The sequence below is a fragment of the Electrophorus electricus genome, chromosome 6 (genome assembly GCF_041902795.1).
Source record: "Electrophorus electricus isolate QZ-2024a chromosome 6, ASM4190279v1, whole genome shotgun sequence".
Classification (NCBI taxonomy): domain Eukaryota; kingdom Metazoa; phylum Chordata; class Actinopteri; order Gymnotiformes; family Gymnotidae; genus Electrophorus; species Electrophorus electricus.
The window spans coordinates 30,384,165-30,400,724 of record NC_137502.1 but is presented as its reverse complement, the minus strand read 5'-3'; the positions used below and the strand labels follow the sequence as shown (position 1 = coordinate 30,400,724).

The 16,560-nt window shown below is 46.3% G+C and overlaps 1 protein-coding gene across 12 annotated transcripts in view; it reads right to left on the bottom strand.

The window, feature by feature from the left end:
- ptk2aa (protein tyrosine kinase 2aa) overlaps window positions 1-16,560 on the bottom strand; it is a 65,160-nt gene that overhangs the window by 47,697 nt on the left and 903 nt on the right. Inside the window, exon 1 of one of the 12 annotated variants that reach the window (XM_027030885.3) lies at window positions 4,958-5,196. The exons of the other annotated variants lie outside the window; for them this stretch is intronic. Within the exon in view, the coding sequence (XP_026886686.2) occupies window positions 4,958-4,976 (19 nt within the window). The 5' untranslated portion in view covers window positions 4,977-5,196. Of the gene's footprint in view, window positions 1-4,957; window positions 5,197-16,560 lie in introns of those variants that run through there. 12 annotated transcript variants of the gene reach the window in all.

Below are 16,560 nucleotides of genomic sequence, written 5' to 3'. Positions count from 1 at the left end.
CCCCATGACTGTGCTTCTGTGCCACTGAAGACTGTGGTGCCTTTTACCTCCTATAAAAGGACCAATAGGAATAACCCCAGTACTTTTGTCTAAATTCAAGTTTTGGTTCATATCAGCCCTAGAGAACTTGTATTTAATATATGTTATGCAGCAATTCTTTTCTGTTGATGTGACCACTGAAAATTATGTATTATACATTGATATTCGGTGAGACACCAAACATAATATTAATTGAGTAGCCACTCCCATTTCTCTCATTTTTAACAAGATTTCTTATCCTGTGCAAATTGATCATAAATAGGATCCATCCTACTCAATTTATGGTTGCAAAAATCACATCACAGACCATGAAATTAGCTATTTCCCCCATAATAGGCAATTTGCCCCAAAATACAGTGAAATTAGAATTGTTAAGGGTTATCCTCAGTTGGTGGTTCAGAAAATTGTGCCCAGACGTGATTTGACATTAGGGGTTCTGGAGTGAAAAATTCACTGGTTAACGTGGACCGGGCGGTGGACCTGGTTAATGCTTCCATCGCTAGGGAGCATCCAAGCTGTACAACTTTGGACAAAATACTTTATAAGATGGTGGAAAATTATTTTGGACTAGCTGTCACAAAGATCACACCTGATGAGCAATTCAGTGATACTTGGAGAGTGAATCTGTCTAGGATAGCCATATGTAGGACATTTGCTAATCACACACACACAGAGAAGCGTGCAATATTTTTTATATATATACACACACACACACACACACACACACACACACACACACACACCCCTGCTTCTATCTTAAGTGATATTTAAGTAGTAATAACTGCCATGAGCTGTTGTACTTTTCTTGTAAAATCTATTTCTTGTAAAAGTTGGAGAAACAGTCCGTGAAATTTAGCTTTCTGATGAATTTAGTAGGGCCCTAAATATTACTAAGGTCTTGTGGCAAAGCACCATACTAATCCCATCCGAATCAGGTTTTAGTCTTATAGTTTCTCTCTCCTACAAAAGCAGGAGAAGATTTATGGCCTGTGAGCTTGGATATGTAAGCATGTGTAAAGCTCTGGGCAGGAGTCACAAACAAACCAGAGGCCTGAACACAAGAACGCCTTTGTATGAGCCCAGGCTGGCTGCCCTGGGGGGTGGGGCTGTGTCATCGCGCTCAGGGATTAAAGACTCGGCGCGCTTACCCATGGCAAACTAGCAGATAGCGTCACCCATCAATCTTAAACCCTGGCCCACCGAGTGAGGTACCACTTTCAACCAGCTAATCCCCCAACGCAGAAACAAACAGAAAGAACCAAAACAAAGTCGGTGCAAATTGCAAATGCAGTCAGGAACTGTCTGGACAGCAGGGCAAAATGTGCCCCACTCCGAGCTCTGCGCTGACGGCCAGACGTTTGGATCGCTTAAGGCTGATGGATGTATCAAACAAGTCCTGTCCAGTGTCATGCTAGCAGATATTTACTCACAGCATTTAGCAGGCGCTCTTGTCCAGAATGACTTATGGTGCTTTGCTGTCTCCAAGGAAACAATTCTTATGCTAGTATATTTGGCCAGGAGACCATTAAGCTGGATTCCTGTCAGTAAGAAAGGACTAATGATGCTCTCAGCTCACGATACACTCCGGTTCTGGACACTTGTCAGACTTCACAATACAAGGACACCATCCACAGCCATAACGATTTAAATAAATGTTATACACACTAGGCGTTTTCAAACGTTAACAGGGCACCAAGTATTCAACAGTTTTATGATGTGACTAATGCCACATTAAAATTTGGACATTTAGGTAAAAACCATGCCAAGGAAAACCACTTTCAGTAGTTTACTTTGCAGCTTCAAGCTCCATTGGAGCTTCAAGCTCTTCCCTTGAAGGCACTGTGTGACTGCACTCAGGGGGACGGTAACGCAGCACACGGACCCGACAGCGGGTCCCTCTTTGTACGTCATCACAGAGCACGTGGAAGCTTCTGGAGGCTTTTTGCTGCAGACGTTTCTGGGATCTTTAAAACAGCAGTGTGTATTTCCTCAGCGAGAGAGAACGTGTCCAACACAGGTGCCACTCCAAATTTACACGTCTGCTCCTCTGCGCAGACCCACCTGTCTTTCTGCGCGGATTAGAGAGGTGGCACTGTAAGCTCTGCAGGATATCAGTGGCAAACGCATTCGCCCTGCTGTCCCTGGGAACAGGCTCAGCTCGAGCGAGACAGACAGCAGGTGACCGTTTTGCCGAACCCTGCTGTTTGCCGGATGCGGTCTCTTGTCCTGCGTCGTTTTTTGCCACGACAGCAACCCGGCTATCATGGGGGCGGGTAATTAGACGGGTGCGCAGAAAGAGAGGATGAAGAGGGAAGGAAGACTGGGGTGAGCGAGCGAAGGCTGCCTCTGCCTCCAGTGATCACGTCAGCCTGACGTCGCACCAGGGGAGCTGGCCGTTGGAAAGCTCCCCATCTTCTCGCTCAGGTTCCCATTGCTGGGGACTTTTTACCCCGCCCCCCAGTTCCCCCTCCCCGGCCTCGGCTCACCCCGACCGCCCTACGGCCCGCCACGGCAGCGAGAACACTGGGGCTCCTCACTCGCAGCCATTGCTCTGACAGCCTGCGGTGATTTGAGTAAAACACATCCCACCCACCTTCTGCACCCTCCCTCCCCTGTGTCTCACTCTCTCTCCAACAGGAGCCCACCAGAAGACTGGGAGCGCACTCAACCACCAAACAGCACGCCAAGTTGTTGGCCGCCAATAAGAAGGTACCACCTCCTGCCAGCCCAGGGGTTCGGGCAGGCACGCTGCAACCGGAACGCAGGCCGAAGCAGGAGGCCGCCATCTGACGTGAGGACCTGCGGCGATTCCAGAGGAGTCGGCGCAGACGCTGCAATCTCCTGTCTGTCGATCCCGGACAGGCACCGTTTAAAACACGCGGCTTATAGCCGTTGGGACTGAGGTAGGCCTTTGGATTGCTGCGCACCATCCAGGATGAAGAACTGAGGAGCTCAGAGCGGAAATCAATGCAAATAGTGTGTACCGGGAGGGTTCTGCCAGTTCCTCTCACAGAAAGTGGTGAGCAGAGGTCAGCAACAGTTGAAATTGCTGATTTTACAGAAGACTTACAAATCATTTGAATTTAGGGCTACAGCCAGTGATCACACTGGTAATCAATAATAATTGTTTTCTCTCTTAAAATTACAGTTTTACTATGTAAATTGTAATCTAGGCAAAATAATAAGTCAAATAATTAACTAAGTGACATAAGTCTCAGTCTCCCTTGTATTATTTACCACATTGTAAAGTTTCAGAGAAGAAATAAGCTTGCTCATGGTGCCCAGACTGAGGCTGCCCTTCGTCAGGCACTGAGCAGGCCAGGATGTACACTGTGGGTGCAGGTGAGCCCCAGTTGCAATTCAACTTAACCACTGTGACTTACAGATCTCACTTTCTGCGACATGCAGAACTCCCACAAGGACGGGTGCCCGAGACCCCAGAAGGCGTGCGTGCGTGTAGGGATGTTGACAGTAACCTTCACACAGCACTAACCAGCAGCAGCTCTGTCACAGACAATGACGACACCCAGGATATTAAATTAAAGCACATCGTCCCAGTTCCATGACGATGTGAGGAATACTGCAGTCTTCTGTGACAGAGAGCTCCACGGAGCAGTGACAGCCGAGCAGTGCAGTCTGAGCATGTCCTCTCAGCCGCTCCATCCCCTATACACGAGCAGTTTCACTCTTCCTCTGCAAACTCGGGGGAGGTTGTGGAGTAAATGACCAAAGGTAAAACCTGAGCCCTGGCAAAGGTGATGGGTAGGTAACAGAATTTAAGATTTGATTTAATTGCATCACTGCTGTTGAAGGTAATTTAAATACTGTTTGTGCCCACACTGATGAAGTCAGACTGTGGCACATTTTATGTTGCGCATTCTAGTCATCTGAAGTAACATTCAGATAACAGTCCGACCACTGCAGATCTGGAAATCATGTTTTTTTTTACTGCTAAAAGTTCTAACCACCAGAATTAACCAGTTCAAGACAACTCTAGATACACCAGAAAAGTATGACATTACAGAATTAATGAGCCCCACACGGCACAGTAGCGGTAACTAAAGCCTGTTTCATACATCACACCTTCAATACCACTCCTACACCTGCCAAATATATGCATGCTCCCCAACCTCCTACAACACACTCGCCCACGCACAATTCATGCATGACTTCTCATACACACACGCACGCACGCGTACGAGAGCGCGCGCAAACACCCACATGTATTACATACTCACTCAATCATATGTATGCCAAGCATGCACGTTCCCCCTTTTATATTGAATAACATATACATACTCAATTTAATAAGTTAAAGACGACTTGGAGATCAATTAAAATGCATCCAGGATGTCTACGACCTACTCGCCAAAGAAAACCAGTGCTACAGTTCATGTTTTTATACCGCCCGATATCTGATGTGCAAATCGAGGTTGCAGCCAAAATCATCGCTCTTTTTGCAAAAAGAAACTCATCAATATTTCAAACGGAATTAATAAAGCAGCTATAAATATTAACTAGAAGCGACGATCTGAGGCAGGGAAAAAAAAGGTGCCGCGATTCAGCTTCTCGGCAGGGGCAAGACGTCATCGTGACACGCTATTCTCCCGCGAGGTCATAACGGCGCGCTTCCCGCTCCGGACGACCTGCGGACGCACGCACAATCAAAACAGCAGGAGACCTCCCGCAACTGGACGTCTCTCGGTGGCCATGCGTTGTAGAGCCTATCGTGCCAACATCATCGCAACTACCTTGCATAACGGCCGGAGTATGCGGTTACCATTACGCTCTGTAAACAAACGCCTCACATCACGACCCTTATTCTTCCTCTCGCAAAAAGAAGAAAAGAGCGCCTTGGTTGTACTTTAGCCCACGTTAAGACATACATTTCACTACAACGCTGAGAGCAAATGCTTACCGTGGTAGAGTCCTTCCATTAAAAAGTTAACGAGCCGTTGGGAGCGCTTCACAACTGCGGTTATATTATCCTTCAAATCCGTGCTTCTTCACACCAGCACGCGAACACGCTCACGCGCAGATGCCGCGTCTGTATAAACGCGCGCGAGGCTGCCGCTGTACTCTACGCACCCTCGCAGCCGCAATACCTGCAAAATCCTGCCGTGCACGTAAGAATGAACGATCTCGGAAGCGTGTGAGCCTGCTATACGTGTGTACTGACGAGTAGCCTCGGAGGGGGAGAAGGGAGGAAACGAGGGGAGGGGGCGTGTGCCTCATTCAGTGGTGGAGGAGGAGCAGACGGGGTGGGAATAAAAAGCCGAGAGGAGAGGAGTACTCTAGGCAGAGTAGACGGAGAGCAAACGTGGAGGAAGGGAGGGAGAGAGAAAAGAAGGGAGTGATGGACAGAATGAGAGATGGACAGATGGGTGCAGGGACAGCTGGAGATAAAGAGAGGGAAAGAGGGATGCACTTTAGCAGCAGAAGCCAGCAGTTGCAGTGCTGCCATTGGGCACTGTAAATTGGAGTGACGTGGATGAGAGAGGGGTGTTTGTGCTCAGACAGTGACATAAATAAAGGTCTGCTCTTATCTGCAATGAGCACAGCATGTCACATATGCAGTGATATCAGCCCCCCCCCCCCACACACACACACACAAGGCAAACAAAATAACTCCAAAAACACATTAAAGAAGGCCAGTGGGATATTTTGCACACACACACAGAAATCTGTTCATTGGCCCTTGGCAACTTATCAGTCAAAGACTTGTTTGCACAGCAGGAGAGTCGTACTGGACGGACTACAAGCAAAGTCATGGGTGGGGATTGCGGCTGTAATCCAGCCGTAGGGGCTGCTGGCTGGTCTAGTTTAAGAAGCGCTAGTGGTCGGCCACTGGGGGACGAGCCCCCCACCCAGAACAAGTGACATCTTCGTGCTACATTGGAGCATCTACTTAGCATGTGCAAATGGCAAATAGATTTGCTCCATTTGTCAAAAAAAAAAAGTCCAATTGTTTTTTTCCCCATTTTTATATATGAAGAGCTGACACATCCTGCCAAGCTGACGTGTGCAGCCAAAGAGGGAAATGACAAATTACTGCTGTTTAGAGCTAGATTCCTCTTGCACTGATGTACGTCGGAGGACTGACGGCATGTTCCCGTCCTGACCACTCTTCCTGCAGTGTTCAGGGAGGGAGGTGGGGGTGAGGGTGTGGGTTGGTCTACTCCCCACCCCAGCTAAGCAGTGTCCAACAGTGTCCACCATCTCAAAATGTCCAAAAGCCTCTGCATTTGTGGCACACCCGGTCAACTTCAGGACCAACGCTTTCTCTGTGTAGTGCTCAGAGTAATGACATATCAGGCTAAATACATAATTTCTATATGACTTCATATTGTTTCATTGCCTGATGTCAGATTTCTCTTAAAAGCATCAGGACACACTATTAGTTGACCAAACCCTGATAATGCAGGGATTTCCAGGAGTTACACTTTTGATTCATGTAATACAGACAGTATCATACAACAGCTTGCGGTCTGGTGGCAATTAAGCATCTGTACTCTCTGACCATGAAACCAAGGCCATGGTCTTCACATTCTTACAAGCGTCTCTGTTCTTTGTAAACTCATCACTCATTTATCAGACGAGCAAGACGGCAGGAGATGTTTCGTTAGCATTCAGGATCGGAGGCACTTCTGAGGAGGAGCTTCACGCGGTCCTTTAAAATCCTCACGTGTCCCTCTTACACATGTGGATTTGGTTACCATTCATTATATAAACCCCAACACACACACACCCACACAAAAAAGCGCTTCCCAACTTCAGATCCTGAAGCTGGTGAAGCAAACAATCAGAAGGCACAGTTAAAACAACACATCTGCCACGGCGGAGCTGACCCGCTCTTTACCTTCCCAGTTGCATTGCCAGGTTTTTACTTACCCCATGGTGCCACCAGGGAGCAGCGTCAAAAGTGCCACTGAGGCCCGGCCTCTGCCCGGCGCCGGGACACAGGCCGGCTGCTGTCACCGCAGGACAACGGGCTCCTCTTGCACACACTATGCTCTGTGGGTATCATTTTTGGGGACACTCCCTCGCAAGAAATTGGACGTGCCGTGCAAAGCTGCCCACTGGGGGACATGACTTAGAGAGAAGATTCACGGGGGAGTGTGGAGGGATTTTGGCAGCGACCACCAGCCTCATTACTGAATCCCCTTGAAGATTCTACTGGAGGGGTCCCAAAAAAGAGCAACTCACTATTTAATGGCGACACATTTCGAATAAACCTGGCAATTAAGCTCAGGCATACGTCCTGATGAAAAGCACAGAGTGATATGCAGTTTTGAACAAAACAAACCTGATCTGTGAATGTTTAAAACAACCATTTTGTTCCTAATAGACAGGGCTGAGCACTGGCAGAGATGTACATTTAGCTGTCTCCTCCAAGCCTGCTGAAGTGTTTGCCAGAGTTCTGTGATGTTAAAGACGTAGTTTGGAACAGTAGGGCAGATGACGGACACCAGAGAACAATTGGTGCCTTCATACCCCCAGATTTGTAAGAACATTCAATAAAAATGGTTCAAATTCGCGGAGGGACACAATTACTCTTAAAAGACTCACTTTTTGGGGTTTGTGCATGCATATTTTGGTATCTGGAGTGCCTACCAACCCACAAACTATTAAATAAGACAACCCAGTTGGTTTTTCATGGGCTGACTAGATGAAAAAACATGGGATTCAACAAACCATTTGGATTTGGCTCCCTACATCACGTGTAGGCTCCTTAGAACGATACCGGCCACCCAGTCTGAGCATCTCCACCCACGGTTTGAGAACTACCCACATGCCATTGTTATCCTCGCGAGTGCCAGCATTATGTTGAAGCTAAGAGCTAAAGCATGGAAACTGCTCTGTAGTTGGATACACAGACCAGCACACATCGCTATGTTTGCCCGCAGCCACAGAGGACAGAAGAGCTGAGTGGATATTTTTTTGAACGGCCCAACTACAATCGGCAAAAAGCGGTGTGTGCAAACCACTAGCAGTGGGTTGTCTGCAACAGTCAGATTGTATGACTTTAGCGAACATACAAAAATAAAAGTCTAATTAATAACTAACCATTTAGAAACGTAACCTATAGCTATGGTTGCACTATGTTTTCTCTGGCAGCCATATTTCTCAGGGGTCACACTCAACAGTTGCCATGGTAGCACAGCCCACAGAAACAGGCGGTTTTTGACAGGGTGAGATGGGTGCTCGATCCTTGTGTTATTCTGACCAATCAATGCATCGCTATTTCATTAAGACCCCAGGGAACTTTGTAAACTTGTGAGAAAGGAGGTATAAATTTGTCACCTTTAATTAGCTACTCAAGATACTCAAAAACAGTGCTAAGAACAATGCTGAGAAACATCTGATAATTGTGAATGAGTGAGTTGTAAAACAGTTCCTTGCGGTGTCTGACAAATCAACAAAATCTATGAATCAAACACAAACAAAGAAAATGTCTCTTCATTATTACATTAACTGCACCGGAATACAGTAAGAAATGTAATGTCCCATATTAATCTCAAAAATGTTTAAGTTATCTAAAACAAATGACTAAAGGCTGCCAATGGGAAAAGCATTAATCAGGAATACGACCTCTTCCCTTTCATTAGACAGACAGTGGACTACACGTGGGCGTTTGGCGGGCATGCCACCATGGTTCTGACATTAAAGACCCTCCCCCCATCCTGGCAGACATTACAGCCCACTCGCGTCAACAATGAATGAAGCACTTGCTGCAAAGGTCACAGTGTGCAACAGGTGGAGTACTAGTTAGGTCTGGCTGGACCCACTGGTCACCACTGCACCTGCAGAACGTGCCTGCAACACAGATACGTTTAAGATGCATGCAGTATTCTCTTATTCGCCTACATGAAGTATCCATTACAACAGCAGCAGCAAAACCCCACACAGCCTGATTATAACAGCCAGGCCCAAGCCGCAGTCGAGCATGTCGCTCTCTGAAAGTTTGGGCTGTGTTTTCTGAGGACAAGCTGCAGTGCCCTTGCTGCCATTTTCCCTGCTGATAAACCCTGCTAACATCGCTCTCACTCAGTATCCACAGGTCCCCTGTCATCACAAACCACAGTTGGCAAAGAAACTCAAGGTGAAGGTGTGGGGGGGGGGGTGGTGAGGGAAAGAACGCAGTTTAATTTGCGCTTGTTGACACAGATTTTTATTCTTGTACTCAAGGCTGCACTACTACCACACCCACTCACATGTAGCGTTCATGCACATTTTTGGGTTAGTATTACTTCATACATGGGAATTGCGTCAACATGCAGACGTGCGTGCGCGCGCGTGCACACACACACCCCTTTCATTCCTAAGCCTCCATGACATGTGCTTTCATTTCAAGATGAGCACTACAAGAGACGGTCAGATGGAGGTCAAAGTACCAGACGTCCCACATACCCCCTGCCGCCGCCCTGTTTAGGAAGGCCCTCGATCGCAGGCCACACGCCTCTGGAAGTTGATATCCCACTGCCTCCCCTACCGGCCAGGGCTGGGACACAACGCTCAGGCATGGGGCTGTGTGTGAGCAGCCTGAGCTGAAACCTGTGGAAGCCCTGAGGAATGTGTGGGCCTGAGGCTGGGGGGTGTTAAGCACTTACAGTTTTCACCATGGCTGTATGTGACGTACCAACAGTAGCGTTTAATAGTAAAAACGTTGTCACAGCACAAGTGAATTTTATGGCGTTTTATGTCAAACATAGTGGGCTAGAATCAATATTTTCTGTTCAGTCAAATCCCAACTATCCAATGTGTAGCTAGCAGGCATCCGCAGGACTAGCAGCTCTGACCAAGCAAAGCGACTCGGAGCCAATCAACTGCACGATTATAAGCTGAGAGGAATAACACACAGATCTATATCTAGACACTGAACTGAGATCTTTGGCCACATAATCAATTTGAATCGGGCAGTCTCCCTCACATGAGCAGTCTCCAAGAGCAAGAGGCAGAGGAATCCCATCAGAAATGTCCCTCTGGCTTTTCTCTTATTGGATGCTCTATGTTGATGAAAGGTTTAATGGTTAACTGATTTCAATTCCAGTAACAAGATGTGATTCTTCAGAATGCGAAGTTTGAGCGAAGCATGCGCCATGTTAGTGGACACGTACTTTCTGATGTCAGTAGCATGATTTGTGAAGGCGTAGAGCTGTACGCTGAAATACAACTGCAGTGTTACTGCACCTAGAAGCTCCTTGGGGGTCAGTCAGGTCACTCACAAAGACCACAGTGTCCCTCACAGCTGAAACAGAGACAGAAGTGTCACTCTGCCAACAAATGACTTGCAGTGGGCAGAGCAGAAGCCCAACAGAGAATCTCTCTCTCTCTCTCTCTCTCTCTGCTTTTCTTTCCCCATTTCTTTTCTGACTAATACCACAATTCACAATGCCCTACAGTGACAGCTTTGGTGCGTTTTCCACTTGTTTTTTCTTTTTCATTAGTGACTCAGTGTGGCGTAATTACAGAAAAGGCCTAAGGGGCCCCCTGCCTGTGCAGTCTGGGGTCCGGCCATGGCTGAGTCACACGCTGGGGGTGATGTGGGGGGGAGATGCAGTATAGTTAGAAGCTGTGGAGGAGATGTTAATGTGCTAGTGAAAGGCGAAAGACGTGAGGTCGAGGTGAGCGAAAATGCTCCTACTTCATACTGAGCGCACGCACACACGGAAGTGTACAAGCCCTCACTGATCTTTTAAAGGCCATGGTAGTAAATGACAGCTTGTGTCACCAAATGACGGCTCACTGCACCGGGTGCATCACACATGCTCACTGAAACCGAGACGACGAAGACGAAGAAGAAGAAAAAGCCCTTCCTCCTTCATTATATCATTTACCTTCAGCGCACTCTCGTGTCATCACAAAAGGAACTTGGGAAAGGTTGTTGTTTTTGAAAGGCATCGTTTCAGACTCCGAATCGTTGAACAGAAGCAAAATTGAAACTGAAGTCAAGATGATTATGATTGTTTTAGAGACAGACTGGTCATCCTGGAATTCAAGAGGGCCACAAAGAAACCTAGATATTACAAACATGAAGGAAATGATCATCCTTAACAGGCCATCTGTCAGTGGAGGAGGAGGACTACCAACACAATGGACACATCTAGGCAAACCTGAGGACCTGAATATCTGTCCAAAGGGGCCAAACATAGGATCGGTGCGCCTTTTACGGCCGCACAGAGAACCCCATTCACCCCATGATGGAGGTCCATGATGCTGGCAGGCTGAAGGACTCTCCCTTCTGCCTCGTTTACCAGCACTCCTCATCCAGCTATCCGTCCATCTCCTTCACACCAAACCATCGCTCAGCAGAACTGTACATAAAGAATGTGACCTTCCAAAGATGGGGAAGGGAGGCCAGTAAGGTCAGCCAAGGGTTAAGTAAGTGTGTGTGTGTGTGTGTGTGTGTGTGTAACTTAAGTCCAGTACAACCCCTGAAAACGTGGCTGGAGTGACAAGGTAGATGCCTTCTACTGCCTGCGAGACTGTTAGTCTGCTCAAGAGCAGCACTAACACATTAGCCTGAGAGCAGTTAGTGCATACTAAACATGCAACACTGGCACTATTATCACACAAACCACATCTCTCTCTCCACACACATACACTTTTCATAGGAAGGCCTGAAAGACTGCAAAAATAAAAAGGCCTATTAGACAAAACAGTGTTGAGCGCATAACATAATTAACAGTATGCGAGTTTGAATATTACTTCATGAAACACGGTCACTGTTAATACCGATACAAATAGGCTTAATATTAGTCTAGACATTTTATGAGAATATTAACATTTGTATATAATGAGAAACTCTGGTCTGGTCCTAGATATCACATTATTCCTGTGTCATTAAGTGATTCATGTTTAGCACTTTGCCATTGAATTCCACATCAATTCTCACATCAAAAACTTCTCCCCAACTTTCAACAGTTTTAAGTAACCTGCATACACACACACACACACACACACACACACACGTTCACAAAGAACACATGATTAATGGAGAACACCACTTAACATAATGTAAAGGAATGTGCTGCCTGGGGCACAGGTAGCTGATACAGCCCCAGTGTGCCTGGCATGTTATAGGAGCTGCTCTGTATGCCTGTGTGTGTGTGTGTGTGTGTGTGTGTGTGTGTGTGTGCGCAGACATGTCTTAACCACAGGCTGGAAGAGTTCATTAGCCCAAGAATGGAGAAGATATAGTCTTACCCATCAAACCTTCAGCAGATGTCCGACACTTGTGTCTTAGGATATTTGGGAACAAGAACACAGCTGCTAATGTTTTTAAGTAATATTTTTTTTATTGGTATGGTGGAAGAATTTTTTCCCTGGAGGATCACAGTCCTCAAAAAACAGTGCAAAGAGGAATGACATGCACGGCCTCTCATACAGGTCAAAAGCTTTCAAGAGCTCAGCGGATAAAGATTTGGAATTAGAAAAAGAAAACTTTTTTTTAAAATTACAAAAAGCCCTGACAAAGTGAGGGAGACGAATGGGAGGGAGGAGAGACTGGAGGAAAGAAAACATGAGCAAAAAGGAGCCATGAGAGAGACATGGTGGCTCGAGGCGTATGGAGAGAGGCTGGCAGGACCTGGGCCGATTTGTCCCTTATCTCCCTCTACACCTGTGGTAATTTCACAGCCAGCTGGGTAGGCACGCCACAGCCGTGCCCCGGTGCCGCTGTCTGCGCCGACGATGGAGAGAAACGTCTATAATCAACACGCTCAGCAGAACATAAGCCTAACAAACATATCGACCTTGAAGCAGTCTGAAAGGATCCAACTAGACCGTGGAGGAATCTGTTAAATTGCAAACATTCTGCAAAGGTGAAGACAAAGTGATTTAGGTTCCTGGTACAAATCACAAATGTGGCTTAACTGTGATTAAGGAGTATCGGATTACTATGGCCTTGTACAGTTCACATCTGATTAAAGAACAAATGATGCAAAACCACATTTAAACAGCTACAAAGATCATTTGGACGCTCAGTCAATTTTCCTTTACCGACAAAGTTCATATTGTAACTGGCTGAAAATCACCTGTTTAGTCTACAATATTCAGTGATGATCACCGAGATGAATTTTGCATTTCTGGTCTGAAAGGCCCCGTATGCCAAACGCACTAAGTCAATGAATGATTTAGTGGCTTTGGCTGGCTATTTTCAGAAGCTATATCAGAACCATGGGAATTTATTATGCACCAGCATTTTTCTAACTTACAAGAAGCAGTGATTTCACGAGCTTTGTAAAAATCCGAGGAAAGCAGGCCATCAAAAGCAGCCTCACCTTCCTAATCCCAACCGGTGGGGAAATATTACTCCTCTCCTGACTCCACCCCCTTCTTCTGACCCACAAAATAAAGGGGCAGGATGTATACAAGCCCAGAGGTGCAGCAACGAGAGCCGGGGCTGGTGGATAAATTTATCCTTGGTAGCCATGCATCTTCAAAGCCGCCTGCCATCGCCTTTCATTTCCTACGTGGATCTGGTTCTGGATGTGTCGCGTCAGATTCAGAATAAAAGCTGTCATCTGTTCTTCACGCCCCTGCTTAGCGCCAAGCTTCTCAGACTCACTTGGGAGGAGGGGTGAAAAAAAAAGCTTGAAAAAAAAACAGACGGCACAGGACAGATGCTTCCTACGGGCCTAGACCGCAGCGGCTTGCTTAGTGCCGAGCTGTTGGGATCTCCCCTGCATGAGGCAATTTAACGTCATCATAGTTCGCAAGAGAGTGACTGAACTGACGCCTTCGATATGCCAGTTCCGCTGCTCTGTCCGAACCAATAAGTGACTAGATCAGAACCAAAGAGGTAGAACGTGCCATCAGCTCTACATACTGAGGGCAGAAACAAGATCAAGAACGAGCCCCTCAAACAGGTCTAAACAGAGATACTAGATGCCCTGAGAGGTACAGCAGGATCTTGGCCAAATGTGGCCACTCACAGCTGCCCTGAACTGGGATCCAAACCTGCCATCTTACTGTAAAAACAATGGCCAGGGTTCAGCTGCCTTTTCATACAGCTTCAGAAATATGAACTGGGATGTGATCTGCCAGTTCCAATGTTCACACGTGATGCCTGAATGTGAATTCTGAACAGATATGAGACTGGATTTATTTTCCCTATGCAATATCATTATTAAGGACAATGGTGCAAGAGAAATGCTTCATTTGTTCTTGTTTTTCCACAAAGCCCACATTCCATTACATCACTAAACAGATACAAACTCTCCTCCATGTTTCTATATGTGCATGGTATCAGAAACATCAATGAGGGTGAAAACGAAGGATAAAAATGAATGACACTGCTTACAATACATGGGCTGTTGCCTTATTCATACCGCTACGCAGCCAAGAACCATCCTCTTTGACCAGTGACACACTGGTATGAGGAGACACACCAGCCTGCACTAAAAAGACCAATAAGAACAAATGTCGTAATGGGCTGAGAAATTGGACACAGGCCACCCCAATGTTTTTCCCTCTCCTCTCTGAGGTGTTTTCCAGACCACTCATTACAAAAGTTAAATAGGAAATGAGCAGGGAACAATAGTCCAAAGCAATTACTGTGTAAATGCATTTACAGTGCAGTGCAAGTGTCCAAAACTGATGTCATTTCCTGTTAGTGAGCTATGTTGATTGCAGGTGTGGGAGCCAGTTTCCCACAGGGGGGGATCAAGACTATTGTGTTCAATCCTGCTCAGCTATGCCACACTTTATTGTATACACATATTTCCTCCTGTTCTTTGCACTCAGTAAAAAAACAACTACCACACCCATAAAGTTTAAAGTGTTTCTCTAAGCTGTTTTGCTAACAACTATACCCAAAACAACCAACCTCATTCTTATGCTCTGTTCTCTGCATAATGCTAGGGGGCAGTCCAAACAACAATTCAACCTCAATGCTGTTTGTGCGTCTTCCATCTGTGTTTGAAATCGAGGCTTGTTTTGCTGTAGTCCCACCCATCGCCAAGCCCCACTTATCCCCCCCAGTCAGCCCTCATGGGTAAAGCAGGAAGCTGCTGGCCGTGAAGCACAGCTTCGCAGGCACTGCAGCACTGCACTTCCATGCGGGGGGACCTTTCACGCCAGACAGGCTGCCAATGCCAGCAAGAGGGACAGAGCAGCCTTTAAGACACCAGTGGGTGTGGGGTGGGGAGGGGGGCGTGAGGAGACTGTTCTAATATGAAACCATAACCCTTCTGTCCCCATCCTCTGGCCCCCATAAAGGCACCATTCATAACCAGCCGTGAAACACAGACGAGCGTCTTGACCGAATGTTAGCAGTTTTGAACATCACCAACAGAAGCAAAACAAGCTCGCAATATACCCACACGAGATTATAGGTGCAAACATTTTTATGACCCAAAACTACAAATAAACAGACAGACAGATTGAGCTGTGCCAGCCAGCGGTGAGCCCATGTCACGTTTCGCAAAAGAACCTTTTGCCTGTGTAAACAAATCTCAGCGCCGAACCCACAGCTAGGTTCATTAAGTTGACGGTGAATGGAGCATTCATCAGTGTGGAACCTGCAAATGCAGTCATATCAGGGGAAAGGCAAGTCTCTTCATAACATGGAGCTTCTCAATAGACTCGCTGTTCTCAGACTGCCATTGGTAGACAGCCACTTCTGTGAAGATCCCACATGGACAAACTGAGGTACTGAAATCTGAATCACAGGCTTCAAAACATGATACTTTTTTTCTGCATCAGTGTCAAAATACTTTTCTAAATCTTAAATGTTTTTATTTATTTATTTATTTTATTGTAGAGGAACAGACTAGTAGTTGATTATTACACAGGAAGACTACACGAGAAGCAGGGTTCTCATGGAAAGACCCACAATATGCTGTATTAAAAAAGCAAAAGGTCTAAAAGAAAACAGGAAAATGAGAGAACTAGGTTCATCTTGTACTGGATCACTTGGAAGAATAAAGTTACACTTGGAAAGGATCTTATAATGATACTTTTAAAATTAACCTTGATATCAACACCAAATGAGACAGCTTTTCTTGGAGAAACAAAACACTTTCGGCAAGGCATGGATATTAAGATAAAAGTTTTGCGCTCTAGCTTATGGATAACAGGACGTGCCCTGTGACACACCAAGACTTATTTGTTCAGTCCCGTCATTTCAAATAAAACCGTTTCATGACCCGACCTGAATTCAGGAGCGCTGAAAGCTACATTAGGAAGCACAGATTTCCTGGAAGTTAAACGGTCCACACAAGAAGCTGCAGCGAAAGGAAAAGGCGTCTTCCTTAAGTATCCTGAGGGACGCGATTGGCCAACTAGCGTTATATCCTGACTAAAGCGCAGCTCTCGCAAAGTTACTTACCCACAGAAAACGTTCATTTAGGCTTCCTGCTGTAAACAAAACCCTTATGTAGAATGTTAAACACGAATAAGACCTTTGTATCTTTACATTTACTAGAACGATTTAGCGACTCTACAACGCTTGTACAACGGGACTTTATATTGCTTGCTTGGGTGTTAGACCGCTGTAGAAGTAGAGCCTGAACACTT